The sequence below is a fragment of the Sipha flava genome, unplaced genomic scaffold (genome assembly GCF_003268045.1).
Source record: "Sipha flava isolate LNK unplaced genomic scaffold, YSA_version1 109_pilon_pilon, whole genome shotgun sequence".
NCBI lineage: Eukaryota > Metazoa > Arthropoda > Insecta > Hemiptera > Aphididae > Sipha > Sipha flava.
In genome coordinates this window covers 1685501-1709635 of record NW_020271726.1, presented here as the reverse complement: position 1 = coordinate 1709635, position 24135 = coordinate 1685501, and the positions used below count along the sequence as shown (strand labels likewise).

Genomic DNA, 24135 nt, shown 5'->3' with positions numbered 1-24135 from the left:
TAATTTTAATAAAATCATATTATTACCACAACTGTCATGTAAATAACATACCTTTAAGTTTGTACCTTTATATTATTTAGATCCGATAAACACGTGCAGTATTATTATTAATACGAAATCGCTGCATTATCGATTATTTTATCGACTTAACCGGGGTTGTTAGTCAGTTATTTTGCAGTCACTAGATATGTAGTATTATTATAGTATATTATAGCTCTACAACTCTAAAAGACAATATGAGACTCAGTCTTTCCACCATCAACCCTCAACTTTGTAAAAACCACCAGGGCCCAATTTCTCATCAGTTTTTATACAAATCATTAATATTTTTCTTTTTTTTTTTTAATTTGCAAATTTAAACTTTAAAATGTCAATGCTTATTGAACCCTGCAACTCAATAAATTGTAGGTGTACTTATTATTTATCTGTGTACCGTATTTTTTTTTTTTGTTATTTCAAAAATTATTCTAAAATACACAGTTAAGATTATTTATTATTTTGATGTTAGGGTGACGCGGTGTTTGATTCTAGTAACTAAAGGTGACATGAATGAAAAACGGAGTATCACTGCAATAAGAATCACTGCCCTATTGTGTTAACATACTTGTGCGAAAATACATTTTCCCACTTAATGTATACGAATAATAAGTATCGAAATATATTGAACTTAGAAAATGATTTAAGACTGAAAGTTATCAATATGGAGCCCGAAATTGATGTCATACGTTCAAAACAATACCAAACGTCTCATTGAAGTAAATCATAATAATAATAATTGTATATATTTTATTTAACTTCATTATTTTTTTTGTGCATTAAATACTTATATTCTCATAAATATGTAGTGTAATAAAATAAAATTCTATACATATGCAATAGTTTATACATTTTAATAAGAAAAAAGAGTTATTAAGTAAGGTGGTACGTAAAAATTTTCAAATTGTGAAGATGGTACAAGAATATAAAAAGGTTGAGAACCGTTGCCATATGTATATGTATATGTATATGCATATCATATGTCTTGTACTAAATAACACAATTATATTAATTTATAACTTACAGTTATAGTTAAGTTATAAACAATTTAACAATCAGCGTACATTTAAAAAAAGTTTATAAATGTATAGAATTAAAAATTTAAAAAAACTGATATAATCATCAGAATATATTTTTAAAATTATTTTTACAGAATTAAGGTGTTCACCAAGTGCAAATAATTTGTATGTTATGTAAATATAACAAAAAAAAACAAACACTAGGAGTATTTGAGAGGAAAGTCTTTGATAATGAAACAAACGAATGGAGAAAATTGCATAATTGTGAACTCCAAATGCTGTTTTAGAGAACTGATATAGTTAAGGAAAACACAAAAAGAAGACTCATGAGGGATTGCCATGCCTGACGTAAGCAAGGATTTATAATAAGGCAAGTCATAAAGTAAGAGCCTATAGGGAAAATACCTTTAAGAAGATCCAGGTTGAGGTGGGAAAACTGGATGAAAAAAGACATAAAGACGATAGGCCCAGGAATAAGATGGAGAGAAGCTGCAGATGACAGGGACAGATGGCAAGATTTTTATTTAGCGGTAGGGTCTTAAAGGCTGAAACCAAAAAGAAGAGAGAGTTATATAAATATGTATTAATTATGTAATATAAACTATAAATTAATAAAAATAAAACTGTCTTACCAGGAAAATGTGATATATAAGTTAAGTAAATATAACTTTAAATTAAAAATAATATTTTAAAACTAAAAATACAAACATTTATAATTTACTACATAATGTTAATAATTATTTTTAATAACAAATACAAATTAGTATTTTATCATAGTCAACAAAGCTTTAGAATTAGAAAATACATTTTTTGACACTTTTTTAATTAATTTACGTTTTTTTGCATCTTCTAATAAGTCGCACCATACCCGTTCACCCTGAATACATATACATGAAAATTATAATCATGTATAAATACAAACATAATATTGACAATTTTGTTAGAACATTTCTTACTCACTTTTAAAGACTTAAAATTACCACATATAATTAAAGATTGTTTGGCACGCGTTAAAGCGACATTCAAACGACAAATATCATCTAAAAATCCAACTCCGTTAGTACGAACTACTGATATCAATAGAACATCACATTCACCACCTTGAAATGAATCTATTGTGTTAACGTTCAATGACATTTTCCTTTTGAAACATAAGTGTTAATAATTAAAAATAGAAGATAATTTTAAAATAAAATCTCTTACTTATTCCCTAACAATACATTAATTTTTTCTCTCTGTTTATGGTAAGGTGTTAATACAGCAATGTCTAATGATTTACATTCCGAATTCAGTAAAATCTCTACTAAACTCACAATCATATTAGCTTCCCCTAAGTTTATTTCACTAAAATAGTTGAATGTATTACAATTTATTAAAAAAATAAATAAACAGAATAAATACCCTGAACAATCTTGTTGACTTTCATGTTCTAATATTAAATATGGCTGAAATGGTAGATTTTTTCTCTTCTTGACAGATGGAGCAGTTTTAATAAGACTTTTATAAAAATAAACTGATGGAAATTGACAAATTTCATGATGCATTCGATATTGTACATCCAAAATTTTAATTGGCAAACTTTTTTGTGTATAGCGCTTATGTTCAAACCATGTTTTAAGCCGTTTAAACAAGGAAATACCTAGCCCATTATCTTTAGCCACCTAAAACAAAATAAAGACATATTTATAATTAAGACTAAATTAAAATAATAAGGATATTAATAATGGTTCAAGATTTAATAAGATTTATAAAAAAAAATAATTTATTATTTTTTCAAACTTATTAAAAAATTTAAAGCAAAAAAATATTTATTTTTGTTTACTAAAATATATTTTTAGATATGCAACTTACTTTACTCTTTATTAATGGTTGTAGCTGTTTATCATCTCCAACTAAAATTAATTTATCAATACCAAGTAATATTGGAACACAATTAAGAGGTTCAATACTTTGCCCAGCTTCATCAACTATGCAAGCAGTAAAATGACAACTACTCATTGTTCTATAATAAAAGTCAAATAGTTTATAATATTCACTTATCCAAACAAGAATACTAAAAATTATTATATTTATAACATTTTGTATACTTAATAGCTGAAGGCATAAAGGAATTTTCCATGGTTTTCGAAAAACAAGAGTTTAGAGTAGTTAAAACAACATCAGTATTTTTAAGTATGTATTCTTCAAGATCTCTCTTATTGGTAAATATTGACAAAGTATTTGATTGGCCTGGTTGCTAATTTAAAATAATACCTATTAAATAATTAAAAAAATACCATAAACATCACATTTTTTTTAACTCACATCAGGTTCATTTAAAGGATTGTTCATTCTATATTTTACTAAATTGTCCAGCATTACATCAGCAATAGGAGAATGTGGGTCATATTTTTGTCCACTGCCTACTCTAACAATATTAAATTGTAATTCATCTAAATCAAACAAGCCACATTTTTACCATATAAATAATCTATAAAAAAAAAAGTAAAAATAAAAAACTTACTTTTTATGTCTTTTTTAATTTCTATGATTCGTTTTACGATAGCATCAACAGCTTCATTAGAAGGAGCACATATAAGAAGCTTAGGTCTATTATTGGTTTTTGCATGTTTGGACATAAAAGTTAATATAATATTACAGATTACATTTGTTTTGCCAGTGCCTGGAGGTCCAATAATCAAACCTACATTAGGTTCTTTTGCTGAGCAAATTGTAATAGCCATTTTTACTGCTTCCTTTTGACTATTGTTTAATGTTAAACTCTAAATATATAAAAAAAATTTAAAATACTCTAATTATATGTAATCCTAAATTATTTACATTTATATTAAAACTTTTTAAAACAGATTTTGAATAATCAAGAGTGTTGTTATGAATTTGTGGAGTAATAAGTGCTTTGCTCAATGAAGATGATGTCACATTATTTATAGCTTGAAATAATCGTAATTCTGAGTGTAAATAAAAAATATCCTATAAAATAAATGATACAGTTAATGTGTATATAAACAAATCTATACTTAATATAATATGAATACATTAAATTAATACAACAATGATTATTTTTATTGTTATATTGATGTGCCATAATAGTTTATTATATAATGAACATCTATGAATATTTTTAAGCCACTATTGAATATATTTATTTAAATGTCATACAATTACAAAAGAATTTAGGTTAAAGAAGATAAAATAAAAAGTTATTTTTTATATTTTATTTACCATTAAATGAATAGTTGTTCCATTTGGAATATTTTCAGTCTTTCTAGTTACAATAAGTTCAATATACAACTGGGTGCTTAAATGGTAACCTAGGACATTAAAATTATAGAATACTTAGAAAAATATTTAAAGATATAATACATTTACCTATTTTTTTTGCTACATTTACATAAGCAAAAAATATATTTCTTGACTTGGTAGGTCTTTTCACTCTAACAGCATCTGTTTCAAAGCATTTTGATTGTATTATAACAATACACAAATAACCTTTAAGTGAAAATCTTGGTCTTGTTAATGTCTCTTGATTCTTTTTATTTGTTTCTAAAGGAATTATATTATTTTAAATATTATAAATATTAAATTATACTAAAATATTTTGATTTAAAATAATTTTTACATATGAAACATAACTCTAAGCTTTAGACATGTTTTGCAAAGCAAATATTTAAATTTCAATGTAAATTATTAATATAAAAAGTTTGGCTTTTAATTGACAGTTATACAATTTAGCCATTTAATAAATAAATAAATAATGGCTTAGCCGGGATTATTATTATATTTGTAAAGTACTATAATAATATCTGAAGCTAAATTTTTATTTATTTATTTACTAGCTGATCTGACAAATGTTATTCTACCATATAAATTATCAAATAAATCGACCGTAAGTATAAATTAAAAGTGAAATAATATATAAATTAAAAGTAAAATAATATTAAATTTGATACTGAAAATATGATGTTATGTGTTGTAGTTCTGTTCTAGGAATGTTTCAAGTCAGATTTCAGATGTCACTGTATTTTCCGGTTACATCAAGTACAATGATAGTAAAGACAATCGTTGAGAATAGATTCCATTTTAAAATTGCTATCTCATTGGTGAAAAAAATGCACCGTCCATTTTCAAGATGGACGGCTAAATATATAACTACTGTATAATTTGTTTATTTATTTATATATTAACCAGCTGACCCGGCAAACTTCGTACCACTTAATAGTCAATTCTATAATTTTTTATTTTTTTTTAATACTAATTCTGCTATTTGGAACACCAGGTCAGCTAGTAAGATAAAAAAAAAAAAAAAGTTAATCAGTCAACAATTACAATATGTCAAAAAATAAAAATTATAAAACACTAGTGATGGGTCAAATTCTGATTTTTAAATCAAACCGAACTTGAACCAAACTTTAAATTATTTTTTCGAACTCAAACTGAACCGAACCTTCATATTTTCTACTAAACCGAACTGAACCTATTATGATTTTAAGTCGAACTCAAACTCAATACATATCATGTACATTGTACCTACCTACAAATTAAATCAACAATAATTATTAATTACTATTGTATTTTAAGTTTTCGTATTACCTATTCTACATTTTAACTTTTAAGTCTAAGTAATTATATTATTAACAATACATTTAAATTTTAGATGATTTCTTATTATAATTATTATTTTTCAAAACCAATATTGTGCTCTCTTGTGTTGTCTTGTAGCTTAAAAAATATTCATTGAGTATTGAGTATTAAGTGTAACATGACAATACAATCAGTATATTTTAATAATATATAAAAAATATAGTAATAATAACCAGTTGCGTAATTGTGGGGAGCAAGGGGGGCAAGTGCCCCCTCTGACAATTTTTTGAGAGATAAAGGTATAATTCCCCCCCCCCCCCAGATAATCCAACAGTACAAATAGCACCTTTTATTAATAAACTCTTATGGATATTATTTAACAATATTGGTACCTAGTGCATGCTACCTATCTAATTTATGTTTATCTAAACCATAAAATGAGTTAAAAGACTCATGTAAAATCAAAAAAAAATTAGATATAGTGTATAAAATACATACAATAAATATATGTTTTAACTGGTGAGGGGAGGGATGACAGGGTTTTGGTAATAATAAATATATAATATTGCCCCCCCTAGGTTTCTTCTCAGTTACGCCACTGATAATAACTATAATTCACAAATACATAATGATTAGTAGAATTTATAATGTAAGACGTAAGTTGTAAACATGTTTTTATTAACAGCATAGTCGCAGTATCGGAATATTACCATGGATTTACCTAATGCTCGAATCGGGGGGTACGCAGGGGGACGGAGCTCCTCTACTATTTTTTTTTTTTTTTGCTTACCCCAACTATATTTTTTCACCGGAACGGGGGGACGCCACGTTCATCCTAATTGATGTCCAAAATAATATTTATGTGAATTTCAATTTACGTCAATTGGAAAATTAATTTTACGATTTATAATATCAAAACTAATTTTATAATTAAAGATTATATGGTGATTATGATAAGGGACAACGTTGTCATTGCTGGAAAAATATAAACAGTGATGTCTGTGAATTTGGTGTATTATACTTTATACACTGTACGATTTTTTATTAATATTGGCGATCAACGATATTGTCATTTCGGAAAAAAATAAATGCCTTCACCACGACCTTAGACTAATCTTCTAAGGCCGTTACCCGCACTAAAGAGTAAAAATAGATAAAAACAAAAACCAAATAAATGATTATATCAATCGATTCATGAGACTGCCTGATCGCCTACAATTACCTATGTTAGTTATTATTTTATTTTTATTTTCTATTGCAACATATAGGATGTTGTTATTGCTATCAAAATATATTTAAGGTTGGTGGAGGGGGAAGAGGGGGGAACCCCCCATGGGTCTGTGTCAAATAATTGCGCACGTGGAACGCAGTTTTCAAATCGTTGGACTGAGCTCCTCTACTTAATTTTTCCCAATTTGAGCACTAGATTTACCTAAAATAGATTTTGACCTCTGTAATAAAGCCTGATTCACACCTTTCCGGCACGGCCCAGTACCGGACTGAAACGTAAAGGTATATTATCATTCATGTGTTAGAATTTTGTAATTTATTTTAAATTGTTTTAGTAGGTGTTGATATCTGGTAATAAGCACTGGCTAAAACTGCCTCGGGCGCCAAAATTTAGTGGTAGGAAATGTGCTCACTTGTGAATTATTGAACTTTTAAAATTATTTTGGAATTATTACTTTTTTTTGTTTTTAATAACAGTATTATAAATTAATATCAATGTATTTATAGCAATATAGCTATCAGTGATCCGGAATATTATTAATATACCTACCTAATATTAGTTCCCAAATTTGTTGTGATAATATCAATAAACATAGGTTATTTATAATAATAAGGCGTATTATGTTATCGCGTGTGGCATACGGTGGTGTGCCTACTACATAAATATAGCATTGATTTTAGAATATCTAAAAGTTCATGAGGATCTATCTCCTCATATATTTTCCGTGGGTAGGCCCCTTAGAGGGGTGCCAATTTTTTTTTTTTGCGCCAGGTCGCAAAATGTCTAAATACGGTACTGGGTGGATGTTTAACATGCGACTGGAAAAATAACATTATTATTATAATAGCATTATTATTATAAATAATGCATAACGTACCCTTTACAGATTATCACTTTCTATCGCCAATAGTCTAATTATTTCTAAATAATCATTATCAATTTTTATTTTTCAAAAATAATTTTTGAAAAATTGTACAAATATTTGGTTTTCGAACTATCGTGACCAGTAAGTCTAGTTCGACAAATATTTTCAAGTTCGATTTTCGAACAGTAAAAAATGCTTGATAGTTTGGTTCGATTTTTTTTCATGTCGAGTTCGAATTTTGAACAGTTCGACCCATCACTATAAAACACTTAAAATTCTTTTAATAGTCACTAAAAAATCACAATAAAAATTACAATTACAGATTTCTTATTATGATACCTACTTATTATATTTTATTTTATTTTTACTTATTCTAAATTAAGTTTCAACTTTATTGTAGTACTTTATGGTACACGATATTTTTTGTTTGATTCCCTGGCGCGTAAACAAACAGAGCAGATGGGTTTTCAATACGGGAACAGGCAACATACAATTGACCATGAGAGAAACATGGATTTTATAGATTAATACTGCAAACACTTAATGACTGTTCCTGGGATTTGTTTATAGTCATGGCGAAAGCAAGACGTATTGGAAACTGTAGTTGTTTAAACTCGAATGGTACGTCAGTCGGAATCATTAGAATGCGGGGTATCAAAACGTCTTGAATTTTGAAATTTAATTAATTTACATCAGTGTTTTTGGCAGCTAGTATAGCTCGTTTGCTCAACAAATCATGGAATAAGTAATTTTGAGCAACGTTTGGAAACACTTTTTGAATGAGTTTAGCTTTTGATTGCGTTAACTGGAAAAAACTCTCAGGAAAGGTGATGTAGCCAGTCAGCACATCTATAGGAAATTAACCATTACCAATATCAACGAGTTGTTTAGAGAATATGTTTCCAGATTGATCATTTTGCAACATGATATGTTTCCACAAATTGGAGGATATTAAACATGCATTCAGTTCATCAGCTTACGTTTAACGTGGAACCACTGGCAATGTTTGGTGAAAATCTCCTGATAATAAAATCATTGCGCCACTAAATTGGTTGTTCCGTAAATCTTTTAACGTTCTATCAAAAGCCTCTAAAAATGTTTTATGCGCCATCGTGCATTCATCCCACACTATTAGTTTACATCACTGCAAAACCTTTGCCATTGCCAAATGACGGTCATCCCCGATTGACATAATAACTTGTTTGACATTTTCAACCACATATCCTCAATGGAAATCAATGCTTGATTGTAAATTACTTCACTTATTTGTAAATTCAGTTCCCTGATCTATTGCGTACATTAAATAAAATATCGTCACGCATATTATCTTTGTATTTTATCCACAAATAAATTGGTTTTGATGGGAAGCATGTATATATAATAATGGAAAACAATTTTTATATTTGATGAGCTTGTGATGAAATTACAGCACCATTGAGAGTTTGATCCCAATGTACATCATTTTCTAATAGTTGCAAACGATAACTGGCTTCTCTGTAAGATCCACACAATTCACCATCAATTGTTCGTAAATGTTGGAATGATGTTGAGCCATGCATATTGACTAATAGCAGCTGTAAATAAAAACATTCATCATTGCTTGGATGAACGGAATGAATTCGACCTATTGCATCGGTTGAATATATACCTGGATAACCTGGAACTGGTTTTCCTTGTTTCCTTCGCATACATTTATTTGTTGTTTGATTACAAGTATAATATTTTGGCATTTTAGAATATAGCAGTGTTTGTGAGAAATTATCATTTTGGCACGTCTCGAAAAAAATGGTAAAGGTAGTTGATGGTGGTTGGTGAGCTCTCTGTACTGAATTCTGAGCTGTGAAATACACTCTCTACTCGTTTTCCAAGTGCATGGCTAAGTGAACAACTGTGGGGTATCTTTCATGAATTGGAAAAGAAAAAATTCGCCAAAATGCTTCATTACTGGTAACATAGCGGCCCATTTGGTATTAGGTTATTTCATCATTTGAATTCTTTGCACCAAATCCAATCACAGCCATATCACTTCTTTTGGTTATATATGTACATATGTACTTGATAGATTTTACTGAATGGCAAGATTCAAAATTGATGTGTGCTTTGAAAGTTTTTGATAAAATCGGTGAATATGGAAAAATACAGCGATTATCTATTTCAATATCTTGTTAATTTATTTTGAAAATTTTTGATCTTTCATTGTCTGCTAGTAATCATCGATGATAGAGTAGATAACCATAATTTCTAGTAATTGTTTCCGGTATTAATGTCCGTGTATAGCGCTTTGAATATTTACCATCTATCATACACGGTGCATTTTGATTTTGTATTTCGCATGGACCATGTATCATGTTTTTGATAACTATCTCATGCAAGCCAGGATCTACTTGTTAATTAAGGATTTCAGCTGATATGACTTCATCAACTTCATTTAGTCTAATTTTTACAACCAACCTAATCAAAATATTTGCATGTGGCAATCCACGTTTCTGCCACTCTACAAAATACATCCAGTAGCGTGTCTCACCAAACTCACAATACTTAGCAATCAAATCCATTTTATATGTCAATAGTTTTAATTTACTTTTAATTGATTTTTAATTTTACTTTTAATTTAATTGAATTTTTTTTAACGAACAGCAATTAATTTATATATATATAGATTTACAAGTATTAACAATTTAATCATTTTTATTTTTTATTATTTAGTAGTTTGGCGTTGGGAAAGTAACATCCCCATCGCCCAGTTTCTGTTACCATAACCAGGAACAGAAACTGCAATAGTCATCCCCTGGTCTTAATTGATTGAGGATTCAGGATTCAGTTGGGGGTTGAGCGTAGAACTAACAACCCTACCTCGTAAAAAACATATTGTGGTAAATCAAAAAACCAAGCCTTGAGACAATCTCAATGAAAATCAAAACGGAAAAAGGAAAACAAGAAATTAAGGATCGGAACATGGAATATCAGAACTTTATTTAAGCCAGGTGCTTTAAGAATACTAATTGATGAAGTGAACAAGTTTAGGCTATCAATAGTAGCATTACAAGAAGTGAGATGGCCATGTAACGGCAATATTAAGTCCGGAAATTATACGATCTTCTACAGCGGAACAGAAAATAACAGACATGAAAATTATGTCAGTTTTCTAATCAACGATTCAATACTACCTAATGCGAAAAAATGTACAGCAATCAACGAGAAATTATGCACAATTCAAATAAAAGGAAAAATTTGTGATATCGCATTACTAAATTGCTATGCGCTTACGGAAGACAAAAATAATGATGCAAAAAGCGAATTCCACAAAAGCCTAGAGAACGCATATAAATCGTTACCTGGCAACACAGTGAAGATCATAGGGGGAGATCTTAATGCACAGATGGGGCGTGAGTCCAACTATATACCGAGTATTAGAAAAGAAAGCCTACATATAGCGTCCAATGACAATGGCATACGAGTGATAAATTTTGCAGTATCTAAACACCTTGTGGTAAGTAGTACTTTTTTTCCTAAAAAGAATATCCACAAACAAACATGGGTATTTCCAAACACAATAAATAAGAGCCAAATCAATTACATAATAATAGAAAAGCGGCATAAATCTTGTATCATTAACCTAAGTAGCTATAAGGAAGCGGATGGAGACACGGACCACTACTTTTTAGTTATAGGTTTTTCCGAAAAACTATCAGTTATTTGGGAAAAAAAAACAACAGAAAAGGAGTTAAAAATGTTCAACTGGATTAAAGCTACTGGCCTAAAATAATTAAATAGGTATCAGGACAAAATCTATAGTGAGTTAAGTAAATCACCAAAAGTTGAAGTTGGATCGACTTGGGAAAAAATAAAAGGAACAGTTACAGAAGCAGCAAGTATCCTTCAAGAAGAAGGCCCAAAACTCAAAAAACATTGGTTTGATAAAAGCCAGGACGCAAAAAAACTCGAAATATATGTAGATTATAAATGTTACATAATGAAACGGAGGAAAATATACAAGCATTTAAAAAATCGAAAAACCTAGCCAACAGTGTAATGAGTCGCCAAAAGAGATTAGCAGAAAACAAAGCGATTGAGGATATTGAAAACTACAAAATGAATCTCAGACTGTTCTTTAAGCAATGTAAATCGGTCAAAGAAGGATATTAAGTGCAAAACTGCACCATGTTTGATGATAATGGAAACCTAATCAATGAAGCACAAGCCATAACTGATAGTTTTAAAAAACACTTTAAAAAATTACTGGACGACACAAGAGTGTGAACTGGAATGATATGCATGAACAAATAATATACGACACAGTGCAACCAGAGATATTTGAGCCAAGTCTTGACGAAATAAAATAATTATCAACTCCTTGAAAAACAACAAATCACTAGGGGAAAACAATATGAATTCGGAACTTCTTAAATTGGCAGGATCATACTTAGCAACACAGATACAAAAATTAATTGGAAGCATATGGGTTAACGAGCAAATACCTAAAGACTCGAACACAGTGATCATCTGTCCAATCTTCAAAAAGGGAAACAAATCTTAAGTTGAAAATTACCGAGGTATCTCACTATTGCAAAGGTGGGTAAGTTAATGAAAATAATTATCTCGAGTTAAGTTAAGTTACGAGAACATAAGATCAATAAGTTAAAAATTAACAGTTCACAATTTATAAATTTAACTCAATAAGTTATAAGTTAATAAGAAAAAAATATTAACTTAACTCAGTTTAAAAAGTTCTATTTTTTTAATTAGTAAGTAGATCACATAAAAAGTGACTTCGTTCTTCAAAAAGATTTATTCCCTAAATTATAATAAATAATTCTATTGAATTTTTTGTCATAATATACAGCAGTGGTACTGAAGTGTTTGAAAAATACTATGACATTGTACAATGTATGTCAAGGGACCACTCATTACTATATTTATTTATCTTTATAGTTAAAATTCTTTATACATAACATTCTGTATCCAGAACCCAATACCCAAAGATGGGCCCCCAACCTACAAAGTCTTATATGATATCTAATTTACAGTGTATACCACCATTTTACTTTAAATGATTATTTAATTTTTGTATAAATATTTACGTATAAATGAAAAATTTAAAAAAATTTTAACTTGATAGATCCTTTTTAAATCAACTATAAAAAGCTAAGTTATTTCAACTGCCAGTTAATCTAGTTATGTTAAAAAGTTTAAAAAAATTAACTTTTTAACTAGTTAATGACCATCTTTAACTATTGGACACAAGTTACAAGGTGCTATCCCTTGCAGCGCTAAAACGATTAGAAATATACTTAACCTCCCTCCCCTTGCAAAATCCTGGCTACACCACTGCTACTTATACAGTTATAAGTAAACGTTACTCATAAGTTAATATACCTTAGTTATTTTAATTTTATTTTGTTAAAATATAATTTTTTTTTTTTCAATAATTTTATAAACTAAAAAATGTACTTACCTATACATTTCAAACACCATAATGGCCCACTTATAGATTGTAAAACTTTTACTGATTTGGAAAATTCTTTATTGACAGATTGAATATCAAATGTATGAAGTGGTGTATCTCTAAAAACATACAAATATGTATTTATAAAATATTTTAAACATAACACATTTATTTAAAAATGTATACAAGAAATACATTATTTACAAAATTATCTATATATATAGATATTGAATTATATTTTATAATTTTAAAAAACTAAAAACATATTTCAGTTATAAGATAAATAATATTAAAATGTATTTAATTTTTGCTTCTTCCAATAAAATACTAAATACCTTAAATACCTATTAATTTAAACAATTATTCACTAATAACAAAAATTAATAAATATAGAGTATTGAATTGAAAATTTATTATATTAAAATGAAGACTATATGGTAAAAGCAATTATAAAATTAATAATAAATAAAATAAATATTGATAAAATGAAAATAAAAATGGTGGCCGCAAGCAAAATAATTAATAAAAACAATAACAAAAAACAAAAACAATTGAAATTAAAGTTGCAAAATTATGAATGCTAGAATTCTTTGTTTTATTCATAAACAACCCCTAACGATACATGAAAATCCCTGCAACTGGTAAAGGATATTATTAGAATTATTAAAAATAAATATAAATAAATAAAAGAAATTGAACACAACATAGGTTGATGATTATGGAGACATTGTGCAGTGGAAAGAAGAAAAATATAATAAGTAAAAAGAGGAAAACCTAAAAGAAATTAAAAATTTGGTAATGCAAATTAATAGGAAACAAAGAAAAGGACTTTATAAAGTAAAAGAAAAAGCTGTAGGAAATGTTGAGGGAAATATAAATGAGGTTTGGAAAAGAATGGCAACTTGTATTAAGAATATAGCAAAAGGTTGTTGATGAAACCAAGTAGTATGCTAGAAAACAAGAAAATATGATGGTAGAATGAAGAGATTCAAAGAGTAGTAGCAAATAAGAAAAAACAATTTAAGTTATGGCAGAAAAGCAGGAAGAAAGAAGATTGGATAGAGTATACAAATGTATGGTATTGAGGTAGGTTTTAGAAAGTCATATTTTAGAATATAATATTTTAGAAATACTGTGTTTTAAAAAATAAAACTTTTAGAATTTCAACTTTTAGAAATATTTTTATTTTTTATGCTGTTTACTCGCATATAAAATGTTTTCTAATAATTCTTTTATATTAAAAAATAAATATAATAATTGTTAATATTAAGATTATTAGCAATAGCTCTCATAAATTCATCTAAATTATAATTAGAATCATCAACTATTCATTTAAATATTTGCAATAAGTCATTATTCCGTGTTTCATTGTACTTTCTTCTTTTAAATACTTTATTTGAAATCAACGATTCGATTGTTGCTTCAATTTCATGTTGTTCTTTTTGAATTTTGGAGATAAATGAATGTATAACAGGATGAGTTGATAATAAACGATGGATTTTGTTGTGCCAACCTTTAGCTGAATTGGATGTTCTTGGCATTTTGTAGACAGTTCAACTATGTGCTGACCACATATCAATTGGAAAACATGGTTCGTAACGCGTTGCTTCTTTTTTTCTAAACCTCATTCTAATTTTTCAACCCCGTAGTTTTCTTCGAAATATGTACTAGATCAATTTCATCGTCATCAAATTCAGATTTCAAAATACCCCACGCTTCCTTGACTTTCTTCGGGGACAAAAATGCTAAACTTACAATTTTACGGGCATCTCCAATAATAAACTATTTTTCCATCAATTTTACGATTATAAATTTTATTTAAAACGTATAAAAACCCATTTACATCTAACATAGGTATCATGTTTTTGATGAGTCGATTTCATCAATGTCAATGTAATATTAAAAATTGTATTTTGGTAAACAATTTATAATAATTTTATGTTACACTACATAAGTATTGGGTATGATGTACGGCACTAGACTAAAGTGAACTACTTTTTGATAATTTTCGTATTTTCGATCAGTTATAAAATAATTCCATATTATATCAATTTAGAACTCTATTGTAATTCTACGATAATAATTGATAATATCTATAAAATAAAATCTTGACAATGATTATTGAGCAACAAAGTATTATAATTATAAATATTATGTATGTTTGATATTTCCCGTCTTCCCGATCAAACATAAACTAATTACAGATTTAGAAATGTATCATAATTTCTCCATTCAGTATCTTAAATTCTATTACAAAATAAAACAGTATTTTAATTAAAAACTCTGTATTTTGATATTTCTCCTTCCCGATCAAAAATATTTTATATTCTAAAACACTATTTAACATTTTTCTAAAACACAGATTTTCTAAAAGTGTCATATTCTAAAATACAGATTTTCTAAATATTGTCATTCTAAAACTTGATTTTCGAAAAAATGCACCCAAATCCAAATATATGTATAACAGTGAAGAGTGCGGTAAGCAAAGCGAAATAGGGGGACGGAGCTCCTCTACTAATTTATTTTTTTTTTTTTGCGTACCCCAACTATATTTTTTCACCGGAACGGAGGGAAGATAGAATAAGGAATGAATATGTGAGAAGTAGTGTTGGTGTAGCGTTGATAGTGACATGATGAGAGAAAATAGGCTGAGATGGTTTAGGCATGTGATGAGGTGAGAAGGAACAATGTACGTTGAATGAAGGTTTATGACAAGGATGGCCAATCCCAAATAATTAGGAGAAAGGGGAAGGTGAAGAAGAATAAAAGAAATTGGAAAGATTCGACGTTTAGCACATTGAAGTATTATTACATCAAGTTTTTATTGAATCACATATATTATAAAAAATAATGTTCATACTTTTTTAAGGATTTTTCAAAAATATATTTCTCCAAATTTGGATTTTTATTTAATATCATATTGTATGATTCGCTTATTTTTGACCAAATTTCATACAACAACAATGGTTTCATTGAAGAAGAATAATCTGATGGATTTACAAATTCTCCTTTCATTTTAATTATAGTTTTTACCAATGGTGGAGGTTTATCAACAAACTTTTCTTCCTGCAAATTACATAAACTTTGATTATTTGGAACAGTAAAAATTTTAATTGTATTAAACAATTTAAACTTACGCGTAACCATACAGCATTCCATTTACATATTATGCTAAGTGTGTCAAAATAAGCAAAATTAAGAAGCTCAATTTTTGATGACAAAGAACTTATATTATTTATAAAGTTTATTTTGGATGTTTTTTCTTGGTTATTAAATTTAACTTGATTTGCATTACTTAATGTAATATTTTTATCAATTTCTGTAGCTAATTGTAATTTTGATGTACTTGGTATACAATCATAACTACTATTCTGCAATCTAGATATTCTAGTTTTTTTCTTTAACTTTTCAGTTGTTGAGCATTTATTAATATAATCAACACCAGTCAACAACATAGTGTTTGATACTTTTTTCTCAGGTGATAAAATTGATAATTTATCTCTAGCTAATTTTTGTAGTTTCAATCTTCTTTCTTGAATAATTTGTTTATTTTGATCTGTAGTCATTTTTTCAGCTTTTTTTTTGTTATTTATAATTTTTTCTGATCTAGCTCTAGTTTTTATTACATTTTCATTTTCAACCAATACTTTAGTTTTCCCTCTTTTTATAATAGCTCTTGATGGAAGCGGTTCAAATACTTCAGGACATTTACTATTATAATCATCATCACTATCATTTGAGTTTATCAAAGTATTATTATTATTAGAATTTGATATCGGAGGGATAAAAATGATATCATCATCATCATCATCTTCACTTACTGTTTCATTTCTTTGGAAATGAATGGGCGATTCAAGAACATTTAACTTGCTTTCATCTTTGGTGGTAGATGGATATAATTCAGTAGCTGGTTTTGAATCAACATGCATTTTTTCTAATTCAATTTTAATATTAGGTAGTACAAATTCTAAACCGTTTTCTTCATCAGATGAATAAATGACAATTACACTATCTTCTTCATTTCGATATGTTCCTTGGCTTAATACATTATTTATATTTATTTGTTCTGTTTTTATTTTCAATGAAGTTTGTAAATTATTTTTATAATAAGAACAAGACGGTTCTGTATTATTTGATGAAACAATTAAAGATTTATCTGAAGTTAATATCTGATTACATGAATCTTTTACAGACTCTAAAACAGAACTAGTTGACATTGATTGTTTAGAATTTATTTGTTGAATATTAGTAGCAATATTAGGTGATATTGTCATTTTTGTTGATACGTCTTTATTTTCATTTGAAAATGGCTCTTTAAATACACTTGGTATATCTAGCGCTGAAATATTTTGATAAATTTGTAATGATTATAATTATAATATAAACTAATAAAAACATTTTATAATTACATTTTTAATTAAACTATAACTAAATAACATGGCAACAATTTTAAGAAAATGAAGGCTGAATTATAAAAACTATGATTCAACAACGAAATTTGGAATGAACATATTAAATAGTTCGACTTTTTTTATTATTTAATATATAGTATTTAAGTATTTCTCATATGCATCATGCACATTAAAAACAAAAGGTACAATAAATATTTGATCTAGATCTTTATTAACCTTATAACAAGATTTTCTCGATTTTTTATTAATGGAAGTAAATTTACCTAGTTTAGGAATTTTTACAGCTGTTGGTTCATCAAAATTGTCCACACTAAATACTTTCCTCTTGTGACTAATTTCATTATTCTAAATATAAAATATATATTAATATTATACAAATAATTTATAACAATTTTATTTTCAAAAATTATTATTAAATATTGCTTTAAAACTATATATATTTATAATTTGCATGTACATATCATTTACAAAGATAATAAACATGGCATTTTTTTACTTATAAAGATAATAAATGTATCTTACACACAAATTTGTAAAATTAGCAGAATAATCAATTTTATTGATATATTGAAGTACCACTCCTTCATCACCACTAGCCAAAATTATGATATCTAAATCATTTAGTTCATGTTCATCAAATTCCTTTAAATTTATATTGCCAACAATAGTTCCATTTGATGTCTACAAATAAAATACTTATTGTTAGTATAATTAGTAAAAACAATTAAAAAAAAAAAATGTAAAATAAATTAATAAATAAATAAATTCTATTAGATAAAAATAATTCTGAAACTTATATTTTAAAAACTCTTCTATCATAAGATATATTTAGTAACTAATACAAAAAACATAATAAATTTATAGTACACAAACTAAATTATATTTTTTTTAAATATTGTTAATCTTCTAAGTTATTTCTAAATGATAAACTATAAATTTTAAATTCTAGGTAATGTGGAAATAAATAGATAAATACTATGAATTTCTTTTTCTTTTTTGGATTCCAAAAGGTTAATGTAGTAACAATAATAATAAAATATCACTGGTAGGTTTAAAATTAAAAAGAAAGTATTTAATTTTTTTTTTTTTATATTTTTTTAAATATTTTCTAAAGAGAACAGAGGACATTAAAACTGAAAAACGAGAGATCTATACTTCATATATACCAGACCTGAGACAATGATACTAAATTAATAACTGGAATTACAAGGCTTATAGTTTTTGATGCTAGAGAAACAGCATGACCTCTTCTATTAAATTTTTTTAAAATTCATGGGATTCCTAAGTATAATTTGATAGAAATGTATCAAATGGTATTAAAGGACATATTAAGAATAAACCAATATCATCTATAATCTTAATTCCAATTTATAGTAGTAAAAATATGTCATGTATATAAACATGTTAAATTACATATAGTGTTATATATTATTTATGCTTAACATTTATATGTTCTTATTTATATAATGATTTATTTTCTATTTTTCATGATTTAATATACATTATAAAATTAATAACTAAATACATTGTATTAAATAGTTAACTCAGACCAATTGGCAACACACATGGTGAGCAGTCTGCTTTGCATTATTTAATAAAATTGTATTTACTAATAGCATTTTTTATTAAATAAATATAATTTCTTAAACAAATATTTTAAAATAAAACTGTAAAGCTTACTCCCAAATCTTTGACATATGCAATATCTATAGATCCTTTTTTTTCTACACGTAAATGACAGTGCGTTCTTGATACATTTAAATTTTTAAGTACAATATCATTATTTAATCCTCTTCCAATAGTATTCTACAAACAAAATAAATAATAGGTACAAATTAAAAATGTTTTTACATTATAATCTATAACTTTTAATAAGTAATATAGTTGTTACTGTAATTATTATGACAAAGACAAAATAAAAAATAAAAAGTAATACAATCAAGATAATAATTCATATTAACTGTAAATACATCTTTATTAAATTTATTAAAATAAAGTCAATAAAGTTAAAAATTCAATAATTTGAATCAAAATCAAAATTAGTAGATCAATTTAAAAACAAAAATTTTACAAATATTTTCAATGATTTTCAAGTATTTATTTTTATAAACTTTCAGATTTTTTATTTAAATTACGATAATTATTTGCATACATGATAATTTGAATTCAATATCATGAATATAATTACTTAACACAATTATGTTATATTATAAATTTCCTTACCACTCCATATTTAAGTGGATGTAAACTGTGAGAAACATCTTTAACATTTCGAAGGCATTTAAGCACACAACCAGATATACTATCTTTAACGGTTTCCATTACTGATTTTATACAGCAACCATATAGTCTAAAAAATAAAAATAAATATATATAAATTTGATAATAATAAATATATGTGTTAAAACATACTAAATACATATAATTACTACTTACACTTGCACACACGTCAAATATCAAAATACATCATAACTAGGTATAAATATAACACTTATTACTTTAATAAATACTAATAACAAATTGGCTAATTCGTTCACAGACAGTGAAGTGTTAATAAATTAAAATTTGACAAATAACAATGTAGTATCATAATATTACACAGCAATCATTGGATATTGAGTGTTGTTTTTAATCACAGATATCCATACAATATCTGTGTTTTTTCATTCGAAATTAGTGTTTGAATTCGTGATAATAAACCAAGCAAATATGCCGGAATGGCGGGCGATTCGGTGATAAAATCTTATCAACTGAATATTCAGCGGTTTCCAAAATGTGCTCCGCGAAGCCGTTTGTTTTACTATAAAAGATGTAATAACGTAACAATTATTGATTGTTATTTAATACAACGATTTATAATATACAACAATTTAGCGTGCATGGGGTGCCTTAGGCCAGCCATCCGGTTGATCGCAGTTTGCGGTTGGTTCAGCAGGTAGCCGTTTACCTGAATCGCAGTTGACGGTTGAATCTGCGAGTGTGTGCACGAGCATATTAATTTTATAAATGAATCATTTTAACAATGGAAGTTGAAGAAGTTATTACTGTTCTTTTACATCTATGATCGCTACATAAAAAAGAAAAAGAATAAAAAAATACTGGGTACATCCTTTCCTACAAACCTGAAATGAAACCAGGCATTTTGACATGTTTTTTGAAAATCTTAAAAAATATGAAGAAAATAATTGTTATTACAATATTATATTATTATGTTATTATGATATTGATAATCAGAGGTGGATAGGTAGTTTTTTTGTTACAGGGAAATATTTTAATGGGGCCACCAAAATGAAAAAAAATTGCTTTTAAAAAATGTATTATGTTTACTCAACCTAATTTAATTTAAATAATTTAACTATATAAAAAAAAAAATTTCCATAAAAAAATTAATGGTATCGAGGGGGCCACCAACACATAATATAGGGCGAGGACCCACAGGGAAAATCTCTTTTTCTCTATGGGCCTATCCACCCTGTTGGTAATTCTGCATACCTATAAATATTATTATTAAATATTGACCACTTATTCCCATTATCTTTGCTTTTTATTTCTATAGAAATAATCTGAGCACTTTGTGTTCCAAAGAGATTGCCGGTTCTGGATTTCGACAGTAAATTTTTCAGTATCAAATTCCATGGTAGTTCAAAATTTGAAATTTAAAAATCACCAGGTACGCCAATAACGGTTCACCCATAGATTAGTTCACCACAAACTAACCGCACCGGTCAATAGTGATGTTAAACTGTGAAAAATATTCATCACACTGTAAAATTGCTACTATGATAAAAAAAATCACAGTGAACAGTGATTGCTACTCAAACTGCTACTTTCTATTGTGTACGTATCTATGGCCTGTGTTGTAAATATAATTTTTTTCTGGGGGGAGGGGGGGATGTTTAAAAGTAAGTTTTTAAGTGTTCTTAGTATATCTTAAGACGAGGTCATATGTAATAATATTACATTTAAAATGGTATTATTATTATGTCCCGTTAAATTTTAATGAAAATTATTTTGTTACTCAATTTTTAATATATACTTAATCATAGTAAAATCAAAAATTTTACTATAATATGTAAATATTAATAAATAAAAATCAAATATCATTAAAAAAAATCTGTGGGAAGGGGGGGGGTGGAAACTACTATGTAGTAAACTACTTCCATCTCCCATTATTTTTAGTATCTACAGTCTTAACATCAATTTATCTACACTGTGACTATATAATGCATACAAGTGTATAGTACAATAGTAGCAAGTAGCAACTAGCAATGGTCGCATTTCACTATTTCATAAATCAGTGTCAAATATTTTTCACAGTTAGACAACTTAACAGATTTGTGATATCATCACAGTTTGATAAAATCACTATATATTATGTATGAGTAGCAGTCACTGCTATTGCTACTCATTGGATCACTGTGAAAAGTAGCAGTGACTGCTACTTTTTAACATTACTAGCGGTCAGCCGTCGAAGCAGCGGCAATGATCCAAGCGACCGGAACGGTTAGCGGGCAGCCGTAACGTAGTGCAAATACAATTTTTCGGGTGTACAGAATTTGCTTATAGTTTATCACTTGCCGTCAACTGAACGGCTTACCACATTACGGGCAGCCGCATAGTGCGTATGTACCCTAAATTGGTAACGAGTGTGATAAACTTGCGGACCCCGTCATTGGCGTAGAGAAAGTAGTGTCCCCATCGCCCAGTATACCAGTGGTAAATTGCAGTAACCATACCCTGGCCCAGGCGCGTACTGGCCCACCGGGATATCGGGAAAATTCTGGTAGGCCCTCTTAAAAATTATATGACCTGAGCCCCTTACCAAATAGGTACCTGTAGTTTCAGTTAAATTCAGTAATTTTATTGTTTTTAACAATTTTAATTGAATAATTGAAAGAGAAAATAACATAAAGGACAAATAATAAATTTCGTTCGTTATTTACTGATAATGCAATTTTTAGTATACTACTCGTATAACTACTAGCTTTGATCATATTTAACTATTTTATACTTATACATAATATAATTGATTATAAATATAATAGTATTTATAATCAATGATAATATGTATAAATGATGTATATTATGCATACGTTATATTCACCAAAAACGAATAATTTTTATTTAAAATTCTAGTGAATTATAATAAAGCGCCATGCAGGTACATGGTATACTCTGACTGTATTTGCTTATAATAAAGTTATTTATAAATTACTTGGATTACCTAATAATTATAACGATAATTTTGAATATCCTCAGGTAATATAATGTGTATAAGAAAAAAAAAGAAATTCATGTTTATTATACATAACAAATGTTATTTATGAGTTCAATATGTATTCTCTAAAGCAGGGAAGATAAACCTTTTTTGGTTCAAGTGCCAAAATTTTCCTCTTTAGGTTTTGAAAATCGTTCACGTGCCTAAAGAATATTATATTTTCCAAGAATAAAAATTACAGATTTATTATATTATTTTTATTAAATTTTAGTCATTCTTAGTGAAACACAACTATCAACTGTTTCATTGGTAAACATTTTTTTTCCTTTTCAATTAAATTAAATTAAATTTGTTATAGCGAATAAGCTTTCAAAAACTAAAGTTGACGAAAAATATGAAAGCATAAGGAATATTGTCATTTTTAAAACTTATATAATTTGTATATTTAAATTTCTTACAACCAACATTTTATAAAAATAGTATATATATATATATATATATATTTTTTTTGTGTACAATTTTTAATAATTTAAATTTTTTGTACGACCATTAAAATTTGGTCAGCGTGCCATAGGTTTGCCACCCCTGCTTTAGAATATGATGGATTATTTGAAGTTTACAAGTTTTTTTTAACAATTCCACTTACTCAAGTAACGTGTGAACGATTGTTTTCTAAACTTAAAATTATAAAAACACGTTTAAGAAGTTGTTTAATACGAGATAATTTGGAATCATTTTTTTTTTATGAACTGTAAAAGGGAGTTGTTGGCCAACTGACTTAATGTGTGAACAAAGTACCTACAACAATGTTAAGAATGTTGTATGTTTGGTTTTTAAACATTTTACTGAACTAATTATATATTATTTTTAAGAACATACTGTGGTGACGTAAACAACGCACAGCGAATCGTCCAAGTTGTTTGCAATATTGTCAGTTAGGCAACTGATACTTCAGTTGCCGAATACGCAGATGATAAAGTTATTTATTCCACTCACACTGACCCCACAACTATCTCGACATCCCTACAAAAACATCTTGACCTACTTTCTCCTTGGTACTTCCAATGGCACATAAAAATAAACGAATCTAAATCAATCAATACCACATTTACCCTCAAAATGCAACAACCCCCTCCGGTTTCACTAAACAATGAAATAATCCCTAATTCGGACACGGTTAAATATTTAGGATTATACTTTGACAAAAAACTCAACTGGGCCAAACACATTCACATGACCAAACTAAAACTAAATCGAAGACTCTCTATTCTCCGTAGTACTATGGGCAAAACCTCAAAGCTCAACCTAAAATCAAAAATTAACTTAT

At 27.5% G+C, this 24135-nt stretch overlaps 1 protein-coding gene across 1 annotated transcript; it reads right to left on the bottom strand.

The window, feature by feature from the left end:
• Positions 1 to 1780: 1780 nt before the first annotated feature.
• Positions 1781 to 20285, bottom strand: LOC112687150 (helicase sen1-like). The gene is made up of 19 exons (XM_025559723.1): positions 20027 to 20285; positions 19814 to 19940; positions 19271 to 19396; positions 18113 to 18271; positions 17854 to 17935; positions 16316 to 17517; positions 16039 to 16244; positions 13188 to 13297; positions 4425 to 4598; positions 4278 to 4366; positions 3876 to 4025; positions 3559 to 3817; positions 3360 to 3487; positions 3143 to 3291; positions 2907 to 3057; positions 2457 to 2716; positions 2259 to 2399; positions 2016 to 2196; positions 1781 to 1932 (listed from the first exon to the last, which is right to left on the bottom strand). Exons 2-19 carry the CDS (start codon positions 19910 to 19912, stop codon positions 1816 to 1818), a joined length of 3783 nt encoding a protein of 1260 aa, XP_025415508.1. The 5' UTR covers positions 19913 to 19940; positions 20027 to 20285; the 3' UTR covers positions 1781 to 1815.
• Between the last annotated feature and the right edge of the window lie 3850 nt (positions 20286 to 24135).